The 22,539-nt window shown below is 41.7% G+C and overlaps 1 protein-coding gene across 1 annotated transcript in view; it reads right to left on the bottom strand.

Moving 5' to 3' along the window:
- The window catches only part of eapp (e2f-associated phosphoprotein), a 31,114-nt gene extending 10,216 nt beyond the window's left edge, over positions 1 to 20,898 (bottom strand). Inside the window, exons 1-3 of the mRNA XM_088399785.1 lie at positions 20,703 to 20,898; positions 4,687 to 4,868; positions 4,342 to 4,443 (exon numbers count right to left, since the gene is read on the bottom strand). Coding sequence (XP_088255911.1) covers positions 4,342 to 4,443; positions 4,687 to 4,868; positions 20,703 to 20,878 — 460 coding nt within the window. The 5' untranslated portion in view covers positions 20,879 to 20,898. The remainder of the gene's footprint in view (positions 1 to 4,341; positions 4,444 to 4,686; positions 4,869 to 20,702) is intronic.
- Between the last annotated feature and the right edge of the window lie 1,641 nt (positions 20,899 to 22,539).

Below are 22,539 nucleotides of genomic sequence, written 5' to 3'. Positions count from 1 at the left end.
GCATTCTGGTCGCCTAGGCAAAGGGACCGTGTAAGAATTTTCCTGCTAATAACATCTGGCCAGCAGGTTTTTCGCTTACACAATAAGTTTGATCTGGGGTATTAAGGTAATGCCTCATCTTCACTGGAAAGTGTCGCTATCATTGTTTGTTGTTTTTTATTTTTCCTATTCTTCTTTCTTCATTATACATATATACCGTAATTTCCGGACTATAAGTCGCGGTTTTTTTCATAGTTTGGGTGGGGGGGCGACTTATACTCAGGAGCGACTTATATATGTTTTTTTTCACAAATTTTTACTTGATCATTAAGACATCACTTACAAGTATAGTTGACCACTTCCCATGTTATTTTTAGTATAGTTGATCACTTCACATATCTTTATCTTGAACATATTCAAAACATAAAAAATAGAGAAAACATCAAATAAAGCAATTAACACTTTAAAGCACCATATCCAAGTCCACTGTCTGCTGTATGTACACTTGCTCCATTTTTGCTCCTCTTATATTTATTATTATTATTTATTATTATTTGTTTATTTATCATTTATTCAACACTGTTATTTAGTCATTGTTAGTGCCTTCTTGGTTTTTTTTTGTGTTGCTTGTATGCATATGTGTACTATCTCACCGAGGGATAGTGGAAACGTAATTTCAATCTCTTTGTGTGTCTTAGTATATATATAATAAAAAAAAAAAAAAAAAAAAAAAAAAAAAATCGACGGTAAAGCAGACTTTGACTTTGATAAAACAACCAAAAAAAATTATATTTTCAGACGAAACTGGATGAGGGCGCTCTAAATTTTACCGTTGGCCGTGACTCATCAACTGGGTGGGTTTAAGAAAAATGGCACCAAAAAGAAACTCATATTTTGCAGGTTACAAACTTCAAGTTGTAAAATATGCAGCTGAAAACAGTAATCGAGCAGCAGAAAGAAAGTTTGGAGAACCGTGATGTACCAATGGATTACTATTTCAAGTGACGTCAGTAGCGCGGCGCGCCGGTTGTTTACATACAAAGTGCCCACACAAGGACTACCGGCATCATTAGCGGTGATCATTTCTAAGTTACACGGAGGACAAAGAGTTTGAAGGAATTAAGGATTTGGAGTGACATAGAAGGTTTGAAAAACTATTATGGCTTTTACGCGCGCCCGGTCTCCGCTTAGTCGGGGGCCGGCGCTCGGCCGAGTGGCTGTCCGCGAACGGTGCGCGGGGCTCGGACATGGCCATTACGCACGCCCGGTCTGTCTGGAAGTCCACGCCGCCACACGCTTGGAAGTTTGTTTTGTTTAATAAAGAGCCGTTTACCAAACCCACGTCTATCCTTGTATTTTGTTAACGCTACAATATAGTTATATAGTAGATCTGTGGAATAAAGACGAGGCTGACGTCAGGGCGCACGCGCGGCGATGTTGACAAAGGACGAGGAATTTGATCGATGGAATTAATGGAATTAAAGTGCACGGATGGTTTGATAATATTATTGGCTTGTATTATAGTTATTTGAAATATAGTTTATCTATCGTTATATGAGCCTGTGGAATATTTTGAAGTGCAAGCGCCCTCAGCCGTGCGCACCCATTGTTGACAAAGAACGATCGATGGATTTAATGAATTGGAGTGACACCGATGGTTTTATAAACATGTTATTCATGTAATAGTTGTCCTTAATCACTCTATATGTTACGTCAGGCCCGTTCTCAGCTCTTTGTTTGTGTTTGTCACGTTAGCATACCTATCGTTTAGCCTGTTGTTGCTATTTAATGAATTGGAGTGACACCGATGGTTTTATAAACATGTTATTCATGTAATAGTTGTCCTTAATCACTCTATATGTTACGTCAGGCCCGTTCTCAGCTCTTTGTTTGAGTTTGTCACGTTAGCATACCTATCGTTTAGCCTGTTGTTGCTATTTAATGAATTGGAGTGACACCGATGGTTTTATAAACATGTTATTCATGTAATAGTTGTCCTTAATCACTCTATATGTTACGTCAGGCCCGTTCTCAGCTCTTTGTTTGAGTTTGTCACGTTAACATACCTATCGTTTAGCCTGTTGTTGCTATTTAATGAATTGGAGTGACACTGATGGTTTTATAAACATGTTATTCATGTAATAGTTGTCCTTAATCACTCTATATGTTACGTCAGGCCCGTTCTCAGCTCTTTGTTTGTGTTTGTCACGTTAGCATACCTATCGTTTAGCCTGTTGTTGCTATCGTTTAGCCTGTTGTTGCTCGTTCATGACTGTTTTTGGTGTGGGATTTTGTCGAATAAATTGCCCCCAAAATGCGACTTATACTCCGGAGCGACTTATATATGTTTTTTTTCACTTTTTGGGGCATTTTATGGCTGGTGCGACTTATACTCCGGAGCGACTTATAGTCCGGAAAATACGGTATGTGCTTTTTTTTCTTACTTGTCTTTGTTATTTGGGGTAGCATAATCATATGATAAAACAGGAGGGAGATGTTAGGGTTTTCCAGGTTATCTTTATCATAGGATTATGTTGGAATGCAACAGGTAATAAATACCTTACCTTGTCCTCCTTATCACAAGGTCGTAAAACATCCCCTGACATGTTTAGACTAGAGGACAAGGGCTTTAGCCAGTTTACCCAAACCCCCACTCCGTTTCTGAACAGGAACGAGGGTTCAGACTTCATTCCTTGAACGAGTGAACTCTCCACCTGCAGGTGTCTAAAAGAACTTACTTGTCTCCCGTGTGGTTCTTGCAAAATAAGTTGGAGTGAACAAATCTCTAACAACATTTATTTACAGTAAGCGAACAATGACTTTTCTGGTAGGCTGGTAATTTTTTTAACCAGATGTGTTACTGCAGTTTTACGGTCGTTGTACTGCCTTGTTGCTGCTGTGTTACTGCCATGCACTTTTTGGAAAAATGCATGTATTTACGGTAATTCAAAATTACTGTAAAAAAATCTTTGTGTATCATCTTTCTGTGTAAATATCTCATGTTACAACGTGGACACCTGCTTTTATACACAAACCATCCTTATGGGGGGCTTATATATGATTATTTCCGTGATTTTTGTGATGACGATCACTTTTATACACTCGTAAAAAGGCTGTGGACCGCTGTTGTGCGGCACCGCTTTGCTAGACGGACGGATATATGGACACGGTCACTGGGGAGAAAAGTGGTGTGTTGATCGCATGTCCATCCGCCAGGCGAATAGTGCCGTATAATTCACACAAAGAGGAGACAGAACGAGATCAAGACGGACATTACTGAAAGGAAGCTTTTATACACGTCATTATGGGGGACAAAAGCAATGCATATGATGCCGCTTTTAAGCTTAAGGCAGTCGATGTTGATGACATTGTGTTGTGTCACCCTTTTCTTTATTTCGTGGTCCCGTCTACTCTGGAGCTATACGTGTCGCTCGCTAGTTTAATGTAATTTAGCGCTTCGTGCATGAATAAGATTAGCATGAACAGACCCTCATCACACTCGAAGAAATGCATAAAAGCGACAACGAAAGAGAGACTGAGAAACTGTGAGGCAAAGGATATCTAACTTATTTATTTATCTAATATCCAATCGGACACTGAGGAGGAAGACTTCGATGGTTTCAGTACACAGGAGGAAGATGAAGACGATGAAGCTCTTTATTTTACTTTTACTAGTATGTTTTGTTAATCAGCCCTGTTACTGCTGTGCTACCGTGTTGCTGCTGTGTTACCGCCGCGTCTCAGTGACTTTTACCGGTATGTTTTATTTAATCAAATCCTATTAGTGCTGTGATACTTCCGTGTTGCTGCGGTATTACTGCCGCGTCACAGGCAGTGTTTGTAAAGAAATTTTAAGGTATGTTATTAAAACTTTAAATAAGCTTTGTGTCCAGTCTTTCTTTGTTAATAACTCGCGTGCACATTTCCGTGTTGCTGTGGTACTCCTGCTGCGTCACAGGCAATGTTTAGAAAGACATGTTAAAGTATGTTATTAAAACTTTAAAAAGGCTTTCTGTGTACTGTCTTTCTTTGTAAAAAAAACGTGCGCACGTGCGGCTTATAGCCCGGTGCGGCTTATGTAAGAAAAAAACTAAAATATCCCCGAATTTTAGCTGGTGCGGTTTATAGTCTGGAAATTACGGTAATCATTTCTGTATAAAAATTTAATTTGGTGTTCAAAAAGTCTTTTTTCAAACTCTTGCAAAAGAGGGGGTTGTCTTATAATTCGGGCCAATACAGTATAACTTCAATTTTGGCCACAACAAAATGCCCATAAAAAATGAAATGACTAAATGACGCAGTGAATACGGCAAAAGGTGCAAGTTGTGCTCTCAGAAACGCCGATTAACGATGCAAACTTACTTGGCTGGTGGTCTTCGTCCGAGTCTGAGTCAAAGTAGATGTTGTCGTACATCCGTGGCTCGACGTGTGTTGGGCCTTTGCCTCTGCTTCCTGAACCCTGCACTGGATCGCACGGGTAACAACAGACTAAGAAACGGATGCGAAAAGCAAATATATGGCAGGCGGCAATCAGGTCGACCTCGGAAGACAAAAACATGTTTGCAAGGGCTCAACAATTCATCCGACTCAAATTGACGCGTGAATGGAATGGCAGCGCTTAATGTATCACACAAGTCGGTAAAATTAATCAGTTATCGGGCGCTGTCCATCTAGGTGTGTTCGGGGGTGGCGGTTACGGAAACGGACCTGTGCCAGCGGGCGTCCAGGTGTCCTCCATGGTCCTGAGGGTGGAGCTGAGCTCAGCCTCCATCTCCTTCTCAAAGTCGTCATCGCTGGACGACTCGCTCTCGCCCGTCAGGTATTCTCGGATCAGCTTCTTCTTCTGCTCCGGTGTGCCACTAAGAAGCACGTCCAGCTCGTCCTCTGAACTACCACAACAATACAAGTATTGCATTGCAACTTTTTTTTTTTTTTTTTAAATACATTATAAAAATAGGCCGAATTGGATGAAAAGCCAAAGAACTTTGTTGAACACGCTAAAAACAATGTAAAATAAACAGCGATTAATGAAATGAATAGATGAAAATCAATTATCACTTTCTTTTACCGAACAGAACGTTAAAGGTGATGTATCATGGTTATAATCGTTTCTTTTTACATTTTACTCATTCAGTTGTGGTCTATGTAAAGTGGAACAGCAAAGCTTTTGTCTGAATTTCTCATTTTCATAGCATCACAGGCCCCTCTTTTCCCCTTGTTCTGAGAAGCGGCTTTTGGTGCTGGCTGAGATACTTCACAACCCACTCCCTCAGTGGCCTAGTAATAGAGTGTCTACCCTGAGACTGGAAGGTTGTGGGTTCAAACCCCGGCCGGGTCATACCAAAGACTATAAAAATGGGACCCATTGCCTCCCTGCTTGGCACTCAGCATTAAGGGTTGGAATTGGGGGGTTAGATCACCAAATGATTCCCGAGCGCGGCACCGCTGCTGCTCACTGCTCCCCTCTCCCCCAGGGGAGTCTGGTCGACGCGCCACTTCCGGGTTGTTCTGACAGATCGTCGCTCTTCGGACACAAAGTATGGTAGCGGACCAAGAGGTATGTACGGCTTTGTGCACCAACTGCACCCTTCTCTTAGAGAGGTTGTCTCTGCTAGAGGGACGTGTCCGCCAGTTAGAGCAGAATAGTGCGATAACAGTAGTTGCGGCGGACACAGACGCGGGCTGTAGTCAGCCCGCTAGCCCGGTTAGCATTAGCCCCAAGCGGCTTGCTAATGACGATGAGCCAGGTAAGACGCATAGCCGTCCAAAGTCATCTCGGTCTACTGGCCCTCGCACTTTGGTCATAGGCGACTCCATTACCCGAAACATTACGCTTAAAAATCCAGCCACGGTAATGTGTATTCCTGGGGGCAGAGCACCCGACATAGAAGCTAATCTTAGGGAGCTGACTCGCAATAGGCCTAGTCAACAGCGTAGTTCCAACAACACTAGCTACTCGGACATAGTGATACATGTCGGCTCCAATGATGTTAGGATGAGACAATCAGAGATCACAAAGAAAAACATAGCGAGGACTTGTGATCTTGCCAGAAAGATGAGTCGGCATCGAGTATTTGTCTCTGGCCCCCTGCCTGGGAGAGGCACTGATGAGAGGTTTAGTAGATTAGTCTCCCTTAATCGATGGATGGCTGGGTTCTGTAAAAAGCAGGGACTGTATTTTATAGATAACTGGTCATCCTTCTGGGGCCGCCCCGACCTGCTGAGGAAGGACGGCCTTCACCCTAACCGTGAAGGCGCCTTCACTCTTTCTAGGAATATAGATTACTGTTTGAGCCTCTCATGACAGGTCACTCTAGAGCAGGCCAGGGCACAGGTGATTAGACCACCTGTGAGGATGGGTTTGGAGTCTGTTAAGTAAAGTTAACTAGCGCTAGGCTAGACTTTCAGCATACACATAGCTCCTTGTGTAGACTAGAGCGCGACAGTTTAAATAGTGCTGCAATACACATAAACACACTTTCTACTGGGGTAGTAGACAAATCCAATCACTCCGTCCCGACCGGTCTTGCTGATGAAACGGTGCCTGTTTTAGATAACTTCACATGTGTAACAAATATTCATCATCAAATTCCCACGGTCGTTTCATCCCACCGCCCTAATAAACTTTTGAGAGGTGATATTAGGCCTAGAGAACACAATTTTACTCGCATCCCGTTTAAAAATCTTTCGATAGATACGCATCCTGATCAACCGATTACACTTAAATTCGGTTTTATGAATATTAGATCACTTCATACGAAAGCAGTTCTCGTTAATGACCTTATCACGGAACATAATCTAAACGTTTTTGGTCTTTGCGAGACCTGGTTAAAACCTAATGAATTGCTGCCACTTAACGAGGCCTCGCCTCCAAATTTTGTGAGCTCGCATGTGGCACGTCCTCGAAAAAAGGGTGGGGGTGTCGCCCTCATCTCAAATTCTGAGCTTAGATTTAGGCCTCGCTCAATTCACGTATTTAAAACATTTGAAGTTCTCATTGTGCGATCCACTGCGTTACCGTCATTCTATCTTGTTGTTATTTACCGCCCACCCGGGGCTTACTCTGGCTTCCTGGATGAATTTTCAGAATTTGTGGCTGATCTAGTGACAAATGCAGATAATATAGTTATCATGGGTGATTTCAACATCCACATGAATTCACCGTCAGAACCACTGACTTCGGCATTTCAAACTTTAATCGATACATGTGGTTTTACGCAAGCTGTACAAGCAGCAACGCATAAGAATGGAAATACCTTAGATCTGGTATTATCCCGGAGACTAGCAACCTCAAATATAGCAGTACTGCCATACACTACTGTTCTGTCTGATCATTTCTTAATAAAATTTGAAATTTTAGTTCCTTGTCAAAGACAAGAGAGCAATCGGAATTATAGCAGCCGTAATTTTAACTCCATGACTGCAACTGCGCTGTCTGAGTTACTGTCGCCGGCAACCGCCATGTTTCCCGCATACAGCGGCTCTATCGATAATCTTACAAATGAATTCAATGCGACATTATTAAAAGCCATCGACTCTGTGGCACCGCTACGTCTGAAAACTCGCCGTAGATGGCCAACTCCGTGGTTCACAGATGAAACACGTACGTTTAAACAATTATGTAGAAAGCATGAGCGCAGATGGCGTTTAACCAAACTTGAGGTTTTCCATCAGGCATGGAAGGACAGCCTCCTGAAATATAAAGATGCGCTAATTTTAGCAAAAACTCGTTATTTTTCGCAAGTCATTAATCTTAATAAAAACAATCCTAAATACCTATTTGATACAGTGGCAAAGCTAACTCTGCGCCAGCCGACCCCCGATAGCTCCTTCCACTCAGCTGACGAGTTTATGAAATTTTTTGCTCAAAAGATTGAGTCCATTAGGGACGAGATCAAGAATACCATGCCAATCGCTCCGCCGGTTACTAGCGCTGGGGATCATGCAATAACCCTCTCAAATTTTGAAAGCGTGTCCCTTGAAATGCTTACAAAATTGGTTAGTACGGCTAAACAAACAACATGTCTACTCGACCCGCTTCCAGCCAAACTACTTAAAGAATTATTTCCGATTTTAGGACCGTCCGTCTTAAATATAATCAATCTGTCTGTTTCCTCTGGGATAGTGCCAATAGCCTTTAAAACCGCTATTATTAAACCACAGATTAAGCGAGCAAATCTTGACCCGGACCGTCTCAGTAATTATAGGCCAGTTTCAAACCTCCCATTCATAGCAAAACTTCTCGAAAAAGTAGTAGCGCAGCAGCTTATTGATTACATGGTCGCTAATAATCGATATGACTCCTTTCAGTCTGGTTTTAGAGCTAATCATTCTACAGAGACAGCACTTGCTAAAGTGACTAATGATCTCCTCATAGCTATGGATTCAAATACGTCGTCTGTATTGTTACTACTCGATCTTAGTGCTGCCTTTGACACTGTAGACTTTGATATTTTATTAGGGCGTCTTAAAAGTTGTGTTGGTATCTCAGGGTCAGCACTCAGCTGGTTCAATTCCTATCTATCAGGCAGGACGCACCGAGTGGTCCATGGTAATACGTCCTCTGAGCTTTATAATGTTACGTGTGGTGTTCCACAGGGATCGGTACTCGGACCGATTTTATTTAATATTTATATGATTCCGCTTGGGGACATAATACGTAAATATAATATTAGCTTTCAATGCTACGCGGATGACACCCAATTATATATGCCGTTATCGATGACAGATCCACGGGACTGTTGTAATCTTGAGGCGTGCCTTGCGGAGATCAAGCAATGGATGTCTCTCAACTTCCTTCGTCTTAACCCAGATAAAACTGAGATGTTGATAATTGGTCCTACTCGTTATCAACACTTATTTAAGGAAACTACTATAACTATAGATAACCGGACTATCACTCAGAGCGATACGGTAACTAATCTCGGGGTAATATTTGACCAAACGCTCTCCTTTCAAAAACACATTAAGAATATAACCAGGATTGCGTTTTTTCACCTTCGTAATATTGCTAAGATTCGTCCTATCCTCTCGACCGGGGATGCGGAAACCATTATACATGCGTTCGTTACGTCGCGCCTGGACTACTGTAATGTATTATTCTCTGGTCTTCCTAAGTCCAGTATCAAAAGTCTACAGTTAGTGCAAAATGCCGCTGCGAGGATGCTCTCACGGTCAAGAAAATTTGATCACATTACCCCAATATTAGCCAAATTACATTGGCTCCCGGTCCATTTAAGATGTGACTTCAAGGTTCTTCTACTAACCTATAAATCACTGCATGGCTTAGCGCCTTCATATCTCGTCGACCTAGTCGTTCCTTATGTTCCGTCTCGTAACCTTCGTTCGCAAAACGCTAGTCTTTTAGTTATACCGAGGGCCAAGAAAATGTCTGCAGGTTCTAGAGCATTCTCTATTCGGGCTCCAGAGCTTTGGAATGCCCTACCAATGGATATTAGAACTACTACCTCAGTAGAAACATTTAAGACACGTTTAAAGACACATTTCTATGAGATGGCCTTTAACTAACTTGTGATGGCCGATTTGGCCGGAGTTTGTTTTGTTCTCTCTGCCCACCCCCTCCCCGGCTGGGGAGGGGGTTAGGTGGCTCAAAAGCTGATCGCGGCTAGCTGGATTCTCGGGGACCAATTCAAGATGAAGGAACTGCAGCTCAACCCCCTTGAAGACACAGCCAGGACAATCGAGGGCACCTCCGACATCCATTTTTTCATTGATTTTCATATTATGTATTACTTGTGCACTCTCTGCATCCATTACAACCTGGTGATCCTGAAAGGGGGATCCTTCCATCTGTGGTCCCTTCTCAAGGTTTCTCATTTTCCCCTGGCAGGGTTTTTTTGAGTTTTTCCTTGCCCTTTTGGGAGCTTATGATCAGGGGATGCTTTGAGAATAATTGTCAATTTTTTGGCTATGTGAAGCCCTTTGAGACTGTTTGTGATTTAGGGCTATACAAATAAACTTGACTTGACTTGACTAGGGGATGGATCAAAATCACATGGGGATGGCTTAAATGCAGAGGACACCACCAGATGTGTGTGAGATGATGATCATTGGGACTTTAGCTTTAACTCCAGTCCGCAAGATGTGCACCTCCCTTTCCGGTCGGACATATTAGTAGTTTTTTAGCCAAGGTAGAGTTTACTTTCGCCACAAACTTTTTGATTGATTAAAAGATGTCAGCAGCAGAAGACTTGTCCATACAACCATGTATAACATGTAACCAAATAAATACCCTCACAATATTTATGAACACGGCTTGTAAACAAGCACTGCAGTCAAGTTATGAAGTAAGCTAATACTAGTGTTAGCGAGAAGCTAACGAATGCATTGAACACATTATGTTCCCAAAGAATAAAACAGCACCTTTGATGCAATTCATCTGATTCAACTACTAAAAATACGTCCACAAGGAGTGAAAACAGAGCGCACAGCGCTGAGATCATCAGAGGAGTATTCCAGAAAGCGGGTTATGTGAAAACTCTGAGTAAGTTAACCCCAAAATGAGAGAAACTGAGTTATTCATTCGAGAAAGAGAGGTAACTTAAACTCTGGGTCAATTACTGCGGTGTGGTAAATTCCTCTGTGAACATAACCTGCTCGCTGGCAGGTTTACTATAAGAGACCCTGAGTTTCTACCTGTCTCCTCCCACACAAAGAAAGCGGTTGATCATGATTGTCCGTTCATTCAAAATCCAATCGTCATCAAAGCTGGAATAATTCGAAACGCTTTACGTCGCGAGAGAATCTTCCGACCCAGATTCGACATTTTATCATTTCCAAAAGAATATCTTTTCGAATGCTACCGCTTTTCTTTGAACAGTATAATTTATCTCAACCATATAGCTCCAACCTCACACACCGCGAACGAGCACTCACATCAGAGCAAACTTTATGGATAGCACAATGATTTGTTTTTTTTGGGCAAACAGCATTTTCTTTATAATATTGGAACAGAGCATAGCTTTTGTCTGTTGGCTGAGCAGAACTCGATGTTTGTTTTAAAATAGTATTTTAATGAGTGTTGGTGTAGGCTACAGCACCACATTTTAAATGACTTCAATAGGTAGGTGAATGAGTTTATGTCAAGTGTTAATCCACAAAGTGTAGAATTAATTGAAAGGTCATTGGAAAACATTTTGTTTGGGGTTTAAATTATTTGAAGTGGCCAATGAATTAATATTTTAGTTTAAATTAATATTGACTTTGTTTAATAGCCTAAGTCCATTTAAAACAATTCTATTAAAATCAAAGTGAGGTGCAATCACAGCCTAGCAAAACATGCCTTGTTTTTATGTTTCATTTTGAGCTGCTTCCAAGCCCTTTTTTCTCCTGTTGGATTGCACCTAAATGGAAATCTGATTTCATTCCTACTTAAATTAATAACGACAGGCTATGCTACGATCTTATGGTTAAATGTTACATCAATGGAATAGTACATTCAAACTTACGCATTGACTCAGGCAGCAATTTCCTCCCATGATGTCTCTCTCTCTCCTTCGCTGCTGCAGCTGTATTAGATTTGCGGCAAAAAATACATTCGTACTTGCCGTAGGCCTGCATAAGGACCTCCAACTCCATCATGGTAAAATAAGGTGATCTGTTTTTGCTCATTTGTCATGGTGACTCGTGGTACCACGTCTCTATTGACGATGGCTTTTTATTGTGGTTGTGCACTCGCATAACTCCAGGTTAACATGCTCAGAGTTGATTGACCTAACTCAGATCAGCTGTTCTGGAACCAAATACTCAGTCTCCCATCTAGGAGTAAGTCAACGCAAAATTCAGGGATAGACTCAGAGTACCACAATTTTCGGACTAAAAGTCGCACCGGAATATAGGTCGCATTAGCCATAAAATGCACGATAATGTGGAAAAATAACATATAAGTCGCTCCGGAGCATAAGTCGCATTTTGGGGGGAAATTTATTCGACAAAATCCAACACCAAGAGCAGATATGAACGAGAAACAAGACGCTAAATGATAGGTATGCTAACGTGACAAACACAAACGAAGAGCTGAGAACGGGCCTGACGTAACATTCAGTTATTAAAAAAAACCTATTACATAAATAACACGTTTATAAAACCATCTGTGTCACTCCAATTCATTAAATCCATCGATCGTCCTTTGTCAACAATGGGTGCGCGCCGCTGACGGCGCTTGCACTTCAAAATATTCCACAGGCCCATATAACGATATATAAGTTAGATATCAAATAACTATTATATAAGCAATAATATTATCAAACCATCTGTGCACTCTAAATCATTAAATCCATCGATCAAATTCCTCGTCCTTTGTCAACAACGCCGCGCGTGCGCCCTGACGTCAGCCTCGTCGTTATTCCACAGATCTAGTATATAACTATATTGCAGCGTTAACAAACTACAAGGAAAGACGTGAGTTTGGTAAACGGCTCTTTATTTAACAAAACAAACTTCCAGGCGTGTGGCGGCGTGGATTTCCAGCCACGGAGGTGGAAGAGAGATCCATAGAATAGGACCGGGCGTGCGTAAAAGCCATGACCAAGCCCCATCCACCGTCCCTGGACAGCCACCCGGCCGAGCGCCGGCCCCCGACTTCTATCCACGGAGGTGAAAGAGAGCTCTGTAGAGTAGGACCGGGCGTGCGTAATAGTTTTTCAAACCTTCTGTGACACTCCAAATCCTTAAATCCTTCAAACTCTTCATCCTCCGTGTCACTTAGAAACAAAGCCGCTTATGATGCCGGTAGGACGTGGGGCCCTTCGTCGTCTTCGTCATCCCGTTATCAACCTTTGTCCTTTTTGTAAACAACCGCCGCGTCGCGCTGCTGACGTCACTTGAAATTCAAATTATAGTAATCCTTTGCTACATCGCGGTTTCACTTTTTTTTTTTTTTTTGGGAACATTTTTAAAAAAAAAACACATAAGTCGCTCCTTATTATAAGTCCCTCCCTCACCCAAACTATGGAAAAAAAAAAACGCAATTTATAGTCCGAAAATTACGGTATGTTGAACATGCTTTCCAGAATACCCACCCGAAAGCCTGATGCTAATGCTATGACAACAAGGGCATCAAAGTAATATGAAAGTGTGTTAGATAAATTGTATATATACTATGTTATCATGCGTTCCCTAATGAGTATTTATTAATAAGATTATTGCACAGAATGCTTGCTGTTTCGCCTTGCAGACGTCCACTGGTCAACAACAAGTCGATGCTGTCTGGAGCTTCCTGACCTTCTACACCTCTGGGAATCCAAGAAAGTTGATGATAGCTCAATCTATTTTGTTGATGTCTGCACATGGCAGTCTGTCCTTGCATTCTTTTCTCATGGCGTCTTGTCTGTGACTTCTTGTTTCACATAGCATTTTGTCCTTGTATTACTTTCATTTCTCATGAAATCTTGTATGTGACTTCTTGTTTCACATAGAATCTCGTTTCTTCTCTAATGAGACAAAGCCCACGCCTTCTCCCCATCTATTAGGGGCTAGTCTCACATTGTGGGTAGGGCATTCCAAATAAAAAGAGCGAAGAGTGCAAACAGATTTTTAGTGTAGTCAGATTGCTGTAAATCTGGATGCACTCCTCGCGAGAAAAACTCAATATTCTGCCTCACTTGTTTTGTCTGCTGATCCTTTTCTTTTATGCAGATATTCAGTCAGAGAAAATACCTGACAGAAATTGGGGGCTCGTCCGGGATCTCTTCAGACCGGAAGGCGTTTGGCTGACTTCTTCGACACAGGACAAGTCCTTGGCCAAGGCATATAAAGAAACCCTTTTCATGGGGCTGTCTCGATCAAGTCGGCTGGACGCCGGAGTGGTTGACGAGATCATCCGAGGAAAAGAACCGGCAGACTGTGAGTATGAATATTGATTAATGAATGTGCAGTGACAAGAGGTCACTTGAAACCTTGACAATTCTAGACCCTATCAAGTGCAATTAGAAACAGTTAAATTCCGCTGGGATGATGGAGTCCCCTGACTTATTCAGTTAAATTCCATGGGAGGGCGGACTCCTCTGTTTCCTAATAGAAGTACAGGTGTTCAGAGCAGTTAAATTCCGCTGAGATATTGTGGGACCTCCTAACTTGAAGTGTTTGTTAAAATCCACGGGAGGGCGGACTCCCCTGCTTGCCTATGACACGATAAAAGTGCGCATTGTGTGTGTGTGTGTGTGTATGGTTTGACTGAGAGTGATCTCATTAGAGCTCTCCTCTATATAAACACACAGGATTGTAAACAGTGGCTTTGTGTGGACGCAGATGCAAGGATTCTCCGCTTCCTCCGGGACGGTGAAAGGAGATTCACCACCAGAAAAATGATCAAATTATAAAGTCTCTGTACCCCAAATTACCAAGCACAGACCATCCTCCTGAATATAGTGATTCTGCTCGTGGTATGTTGACACGAAGCCGTGCGAAGTTGGGTCCCTCGGCTGACGCATACCCGATGATTCAAGTGGCCAATCCTCATGATGATGGAGGACCCACGATTTTAGGATACAGAACATGGACCCAAGCTGATATAAAATCAGCAATTGAGGCTATAGGGTTGCCCTCTGAAGATGCTGATCAATACTGTAGCGACATTAGACAACTCATCTCTTCCTATAATTTGAGAGGCGATGAAGTACAACAGGTTTTCATGGCAACCTTAACCAAACATTGGGCAAGCGTTAAAGGCACCTGGAGTCCTTTTAATCTCCAGGGCCGTCCATTGGAATATAACGGGGTGCCATTACAAATACAAATTGACCAACTATTGGGCAGGATAAAGATAAAATTTGATTTTCAGGGCCGTCCATTGGAATGTCACGGGGGGCTGTTACAAACAGAAATTGACCAACTATTGGGCAGGATAAAAATAAAATTCGAACGTAGTGCAAATTACACAGACATTGGCCCAACCAAACAAAAAGAAGATGAGTTGTTTGACGACTTTAGACACAGACTAGAAAGAGTGTTCAAAGCCAATAGTGGCTTGGTGTTAGAAAAATTGTATATATATGTTATCATGCGTTCTCTAATGCAGTGTTTCCCAACCTTTTTTGAACGAATCGTTCACTCACGAGCCAACACTAACAGCAACACACACATAAATTGAGTATGTGCCGATGCCACAACATGAAATCTCAAAATTCTCCGATTTGCCACGCGTGCACGATTAGCCTTGCGGAAACTGACCTGTGGTTTGGTAATCCTGTTTACAATTCGCTCGGCATTTAATGTTGGACAATTTCCCATGGAACATCTCTCACGCACGCCGCAGCACACACTGGTTGGGAAACACTGCTCTAATGAATACTTATTCATAATGTTACTGTTCAGTATGCTTGCTGCTTTGCCTTGCTTGTTCTTATCTTGTGTAACAGAACAGAAGGATTACGGCTGAGTCAGGGGCGAGATGACGGTTGTGTCAAACAAGATACTGCTGACTTCTCAGCAGAAAAACGACATCCACCAGAACAGATCACATCAAACGATGCGTCATGAACCTTCTGATCTTCCTTAAAGAACATCACTTTCTCTTTTTATCTCTTGGAATATTGCTTAAACTGTTTTGCTGATATAGCCATATCTGCACGCAACACTTTGTGCATTACTTTTTGTTTCTTTTCTTACGAGACGAAGCCCACAATCTCTTTCCCCCCCTCAGGGGCTAATCGTCTCACACTGTGGGTAGGGCATTCCAAATAAAAAGAGCAAGGAGTGTAAACAGATTTTTTGTGTAGTCAGATTGTAGAAAGCAATCTGTATCGCACTCCTCGCGAGAAAAATCAATATTCTGCCTCACTTGTTTTTTGTCTGCTGATCCTTTTCTCTTATTCAGATATTCCCAGATGTTGGGAACAGGTGGATTATGAACAGTAAAGTTTGAATAATACATTATTCACGTGATTCATTTGCAGGATAAACAATGGAAGGGATTGATAAACTGAACAAATTTAAGATGATTGCGGAAGTATTATGTCAAAAACAAATAGATTCAACAAGTTTTTTCCCTATAAAATGGTGCCGTTTGGGTTTGAAGTACATAGTCGCTTCAAAGGAGGAAAAGCATGATTTAAGATACGTGATTGATCAATGAGAAGGCTATCCCTTGTACCAGGGGGGTCAAACTCATTTATTCACGGGCCGCAGTGTAGTCATAGCTTCTTTCGGAGGACCGGTATGACTGTCATACCCAAATAAATGTGTGAGCACCTCATATTATATAGAGTAAAAGCTACAAAACAAACTGACAAGTAACTCGCTTTCAAATCAGACAAATAAAAACTGGTCTAATATTTAAAAATAAAATATTAAAAGTGAAGACAATTTGCAATTCGAGTAATGACACATGAATATGAAGCACAATTTGTCTTCGCGGGCCGCATAAAATCATGTGGCGGGCTGCATCTGGCCCCCAGGCCTTGAGTTTGACACCTGTGCCTTATACAAAGGTAAAGTAGGATTAGAATTTGATAAAATAGATATGGACATCCACATATTCCATTAGAGTTTAAATTGCTTGCAATACAATTACCGTAATTGCCGGACTATAAGCCACGACTTATTTCCAAAATTTTGGACCCTGCGGCTTATAGTCAGGTGCGGCTTATATAAGATTTTTTTCGTGATTTTTGTGATGACTTGATCACTTTTACTCTTAACACTATTATATACAGTAAAAGCTACAAAACAAACTGACAAATAACTCGTTTTCAAATCAGACGAGTAAAAACTGGTCAAATATTTCTAAAAAAAGCTATTATTAAAAGTGAAGACAATTTGCAATTCTAGTAATGACACACGAATTTGATGCACAATTTGTCTTTGCGGGCCACATAGAATGATGTGGTGGGCCGTATCTGGCCCCCGGGCCTTGAGTTTGACACCTGTGCTCTAAACCCTTTCTCTTACTCTGCCATATCACTCAGAGATTACACAAAGCAGTGGCGCTGTTTGGACAATCTGCATTGTAATTGTACTAAGTTCATCTTGTTTTTCCTTTTTTTAATCACCTTTTTAATCACTGGTTTCTTTTAAATCAAACAAGTTGTTTGATAATAACTTGTTTGATATAAAAGAAACCAGTGAAGTAATCTGCATTGTATTAAAACCCAATCAATCAGCATTTAAATTCAATTCTTCTGACATTTTGCTCACCAAAAACAGGTTGTAATGAATGTGAACTTTTAATGCATTTTATTCAGAAGGTTACTTTGAACCTTAAACGGCGGCGCGGCGTACTTATGGATTTTTACGGCCTCCGGCCTCCAGGAGGCGCTCTAGCAAGAAGCAAGAGCGAGACAGGCGAAGAAGAGATAATGCGCCGAAGAAGACGTGCTAGTTTTTGTTTACATTTCGCGCATCACGCGATCAAGACGGACATTACTGAAAGGAAGCCTTTATACACAAACCGTCATCATGGGGGACAAAATAAATGCATATGATGCGGCTTTTAAGCCAAAGGCAGTCGATGTTGATGACATTATCTTGTGTCTACTCTGGAGCGTACTTATGGATTTTTACGGCCTCCGCTCTCCAGGGAGCGCTCTAGCAGGAAGCAAGAGCGAGACAGACGAAGAAGAGATAATGCGCCGAAGAAGACGTGATCGTCTCGCGCATCACGCACACACCCACATTAACACAAAGACAGGAAGCTTTTATACATAAACCGTCATTATGGGGGATAAAATAAATGAATATGATGCCGCTTTTAAGCTATACGTGTCGCTCGCTAGTTTAATATAATGTAGCACTTCGTGCATGAATAAGATTAGCATGAACAGACCCTCTTCACACTCGAAGAAATGCATAAAAGCGACGACGAAAGAGAGACTGAGAAAGTGTGAGGCGAAGGATATCTAACGCCATTCCAATCGGACACTAAGGAGGAAGACTTGGTTTCAGTGCACAGGAGGAAGATGAAGACGGCTCTTTTTGTACTTTTACTGGTATGTTTTTTTTAACCAGCCCTGTTCGTGCTGTGCTACAGTGTTGCTGCTGTGTAACCGCCGCCATTACCGCCGCGTCTCAGTGACTTTGCTGTGTTAATTCCGTGTTGTTGTGGTATTACTGCCGCGTCACAGGCAGTGTTTGGAAAGAAATGTTAAGGTATGTTATTAAAGCTTTAAAAAAAACTTTCTGTGTCCAGTCTTTCTTTGCTAATAACTCGCGTGCACACTTCCGCGTTGCTGCGGTACTACTGCTGCGTCACAGGCCATGTTTAGAAAGACATGTTCAAGTATGTTATCAAAACGTTAAAAAGGCTTTCTATGTACTGTCTTTCTTTGTAAAAAACTCGTGTGCAAGTGCGGCTTATAGTCCGGTGCGGCTTATGTAAGAAAAAAAAAGAAATATCCCTGAATTTTAGCTAGTGCGGCTTATAATCCGGTGCGGCTTATAGTCCGGCAATTACGGTACAAATTAGTTAACGCCTGTGTGATTGATTGATTGATTGGTTTATTGATTGGTTGGTTTATTGATTGATTGAGTGATTCATTGAGTGACTGACTGAATGGGCAATCGTTCGATGTCTGTCTGTCTATATGTATGTACTATATATATGTATGTATGTATTTCGTTATTTATGTATTTTTCTTTCACTTTTTTTTCCTCATCTTCCACTTCTTTCGGCTGCTCCTGTTAGGGGCCGCGACTGCAGAGTATTCGTTTCCATATCTTTCTGTGCGGTCACACCAACCATCTGCATGTCCTGCAACATCTTCATCTCTGCCACACTCTCCGTTATTTTGGCCAGTAGAGATTTGCAAGCCTCGGTTCTAACATTCTTTCCGATAACTTCATGCTTTGCTTAATCAACATAACACCTCTGTAGCTACTACAGTTCTGCGCATCGCCGTGGTCTGAAATAAAAAATAGAAGTCAACACCTTTCCGGGAATCTTCTCGCTTTTTAAGAATATCCCCTGCCATCTCTCCTTGATAGTTCCATGCTGTCACTGGAATGTCGTCTAGGCCAATTGCCTTTCCACTCTCCATCTTTTACAAATGTCTGGGTATGAATTTTATCTATTTTTATTTTTCTCACTCATTGGCGGCCCCACAGAGGGACTTGAAGCGGCTCCACAGAGGGACGTGGTGTGCCAACAGAGGGACCCTGGTTGCATCAACGATTTTGGTGACCTCAGTTAAACTGAGGTCAACAGAGAGAGTGAAGGAATGGGGTCGAAATACAAAAAGTCCTGCCTAGCTACAAAAACAGATATGCTCAAACCTCATTGAATAAAGTACATAAGAAGACAAGTATATTCACATATTAAATAAATAAAAGAAACATTTTAAACATATAATTATACCTACACACCAAATCTATAAAGAAGACATATCTAGACATTTTTGATAAGTGGTGATGAGAAAGGTTTTTATAACTTTATGATCTGATATATAGTTCTGAGCACTTTGAAATAACAAATGACTTTTGATAAATTGCCTAAATAGCTTAATGACCCTTAAGGAACTGTGTAATGCATGCCTGATGTTTTTTCTCTAAATCATGGACACGGCCAGAGTCGTCTTGACCGTTAAGTACTTGATTGTATCTTATGTTTTGACTAATGCTAGACGCCAGTTTTTGATTACTACTGAATGCTCTGCACAGTGGGAAATATTTTGCCTAACAAAGAAAAGATACAGTTGGAAGCATGATTAAACTAAGAATAAGCAAAGACATGAAGTATCAAAAGAACAGCAATAGATTAATGATGTCACAGCCAAAAGCTAACATAATTTCGTACAAAATGACAAAATTGAAAGAATGAGGTACGACAGTGGTATGTCCAAGTTTGGAGAAGAATGTTCACAGGAAGGTCACGTGGAGATAAAACCAGCAGGTGCCAGAGGGAGCCAGCCAAGGACTCGGCCAAAGATGATCGCCAAGGCCGAAAGACGGGATGGAAGACAACAGCCCCCCGACACACCGAATCGCCCATAACCAGCACCCACTCCCATGGCGAACTTGCCCCACCCCAAAGACTCATCATCCATCAAACTCGGCCCACACTGGCATGTGCAACTGATATAAGCTAACCAAAGAACCTTGAACGTTGCCTTTTCTGAATGGAGACTTCCCGCTCTTGAAGGGCCCAGCGCTGTATTGAACTTTCCTGAAAACAGAGCTGTCTGAACAATAATTGTGATTGAACTCAACCAACCTGTGTAAGTCTAATTTGTGCTTCAGTGTCTTAGCATTTTCCTAAATCTGAAGAAATCAAACGAGCACGCAGTGAGTAAATTGGATAACAGGTGATTGGCAATGGCTTTTGCCGTGAGGCGCAGATAACGCGCTCCCTAAATTGTGGACAAAATCCAACAGTTGATAACCAGCAAAGCAATGAACGACGTCATAGAGTCACTCAGTGCAAAAGCTTCACTGAATATTTGGAAAAACACCAGCAAACGGGTAAAATCACGATAGAAGAAGCGTCGCGGTGCTAATAAACAACACACTTGCTTATGAAGTTGATACAAGTGTTTTACCTTTGCACTTACACACGGTCATGCTATAACGCTAAACAAATCGAAATGTCCGACGCTCCACTGCATGAAAATGTTTGTTGACAATTGCACACATTCACAGGAGTTAGACAACGATGCGCAAATTCGGGCAAAAGGCGAACGGTGCTAAGCTTATGTTTGTTTACAACCTGTTAGCCGCATTACAGGCTGCAGCCGGCCTAGCTAACAAACGCAAAAGACGAGTTGGTGAACAACCTGCTTGCTGCTCTCTCTTCGTCGCTCGGCTCCTCGAGCTCATACGAGTCAACATCACCGAATTTGTTCATCTTGCTGGTCGTTATGAGAAGATCTTCACTGAAAGACACATCGCTACTAAGCGTGACCGTACGACGAGCGGTTCCTTGTTTTCTTCTTTTACTAATAAATGACATTTCTTCTTCTTCTTCGTCGTCTCTCTTCTTCGGGGGTTTCCGGGGAATACTATTTTGCCGCCACATATCAAATGGTTCAACAAGCGATTATGTTAATATGAATTAAATTATAAAATTTTATATAATATTATTATTGCAACTGTTGTTCTAGTCACTAAATATTGGTTCCATCTGAGTAATGACACCTAGCCTGCTCTAAGACGAGCATTTGTTGAAACAAAAGGTAATGGGGATCCAAACGACAATAAACCATCAATAAAATACTCAATTGAATACGTTTTTGACTAATGATTGGTAAGTTATTAAAAAAGTCACTGACATTTATTTCAACCTAAATTATTTGCTTCCTGCAAAAAGACAATGAGTTAAAAAAGAAACAGATCATGAAAAACGTTTGTGAAATTGTAGCTTAAGCAGATAACTCCAACGCACAAGACTTAAAGCTCAAGTTTTCCTCGAGGGTCAAGCAGAGGTCAGGGAAAGGTGACAACTGTACAGAAACTTTAATGAAAATTTTTTTGAAAAATTCTAACTTTTTTTAAAATTTAGATAATGATAGTGATGTGAAATTTACAATATCTCATATGACTTATAATTGCTCAAACTTTCATTGTTAAGTTCAAGCCATGTTTGTATGTTTTGTCATGTGTTTTGTTTGTTTGTTTGTTTGTTTGTTTGTTTGTTTGTTTGTTTGCTCGTGGAGCGGGTGCCAATCGGCGCTTGTCGTCTGCTGAATAAGCGTTACAGGCCACACGCGTCACTCGTCACCGTGTCCACCTTTGCGGCCCTGTGACGAGCTCATTCAACCAATTAGATGCAGGTGGGATGCTAATTAGAAAGCAGCATGCGAAGGAGGTAAAAATATCATAATCGTGCACATCTGTACATGCGCAGCCCCCCTGCCAATCTCTCACACTGGGTGACACTCCCACACACGCACGCACAAACACTAAGGACAATAGAGGCGCGCGTGTGTGTGTGCATACGCACGCACGCGTGTGTGTGTGCACACGTGTGTGTGTCGAATTCATGCTGCTCTTCCTCTAATTTGTTTGAGTCTCCAAGAGTTTTTAGTCAAAGAACAACAGACTTTCAGCGTGTGACTTAATTGCCTCATTTGTTTGCTACCACACACACGCGCACGCGCACTCAAATGCACAGTTGCTCTGTTATTGTATTGTTGGATTTTTGGTCCACAATTTGGGAAGCACGCTACTGCGCCTCACGGCACAAGCATAGCCAATCACCTGTTATCCAATTTACTCACCGCGTGCTCGTTTTATTTCTTCAGTTTTAGGAAAAGGCTAAGACACCAAAACAAAATTTAGACTTACACAGGTTGGTTGAGTTCAATCACAATTCTTGTTAAGAAAGCTCTGTTGTCAGGAAAGTACAATAAAGCGCTGGGCCTTTCATGCGACCATGCTCAAGAGCAGAAAGTCTCCATTCAGAAAAGGCAACGTTCAAGGTTCTTTGTTCAGCTTATATTCAGTTGCACATGCCGGTGTGGGCCGAGTTTGATGGGTGATGAGTCTTAGGGGTGGGGCAAGTTCGCAGGAGAGTTTGATTCCATGGGAGTGGGTGCTGGTCCGGTGAGAGCTGGTTCCGTGGGGTTGGGTGCTGATTATGGGAGATTAGATGTGTGTGGGGGCTGTTGTTTT

The sequence above is a fragment of the Syngnathus floridae genome, chromosome 16 (assembly GCF_059516105.1).
Source record: "Syngnathus floridae isolate MCC-2025c chromosome 16, RoL_Sflo_1.0, whole genome shotgun sequence".
Lineage (NCBI taxonomy): Eukaryota > Metazoa > Chordata > Actinopteri > Syngnathiformes > Syngnathidae > Syngnathus > Syngnathus floridae.
This window is presented reverse-complemented; position numbering and strand designations above follow the sequence as displayed.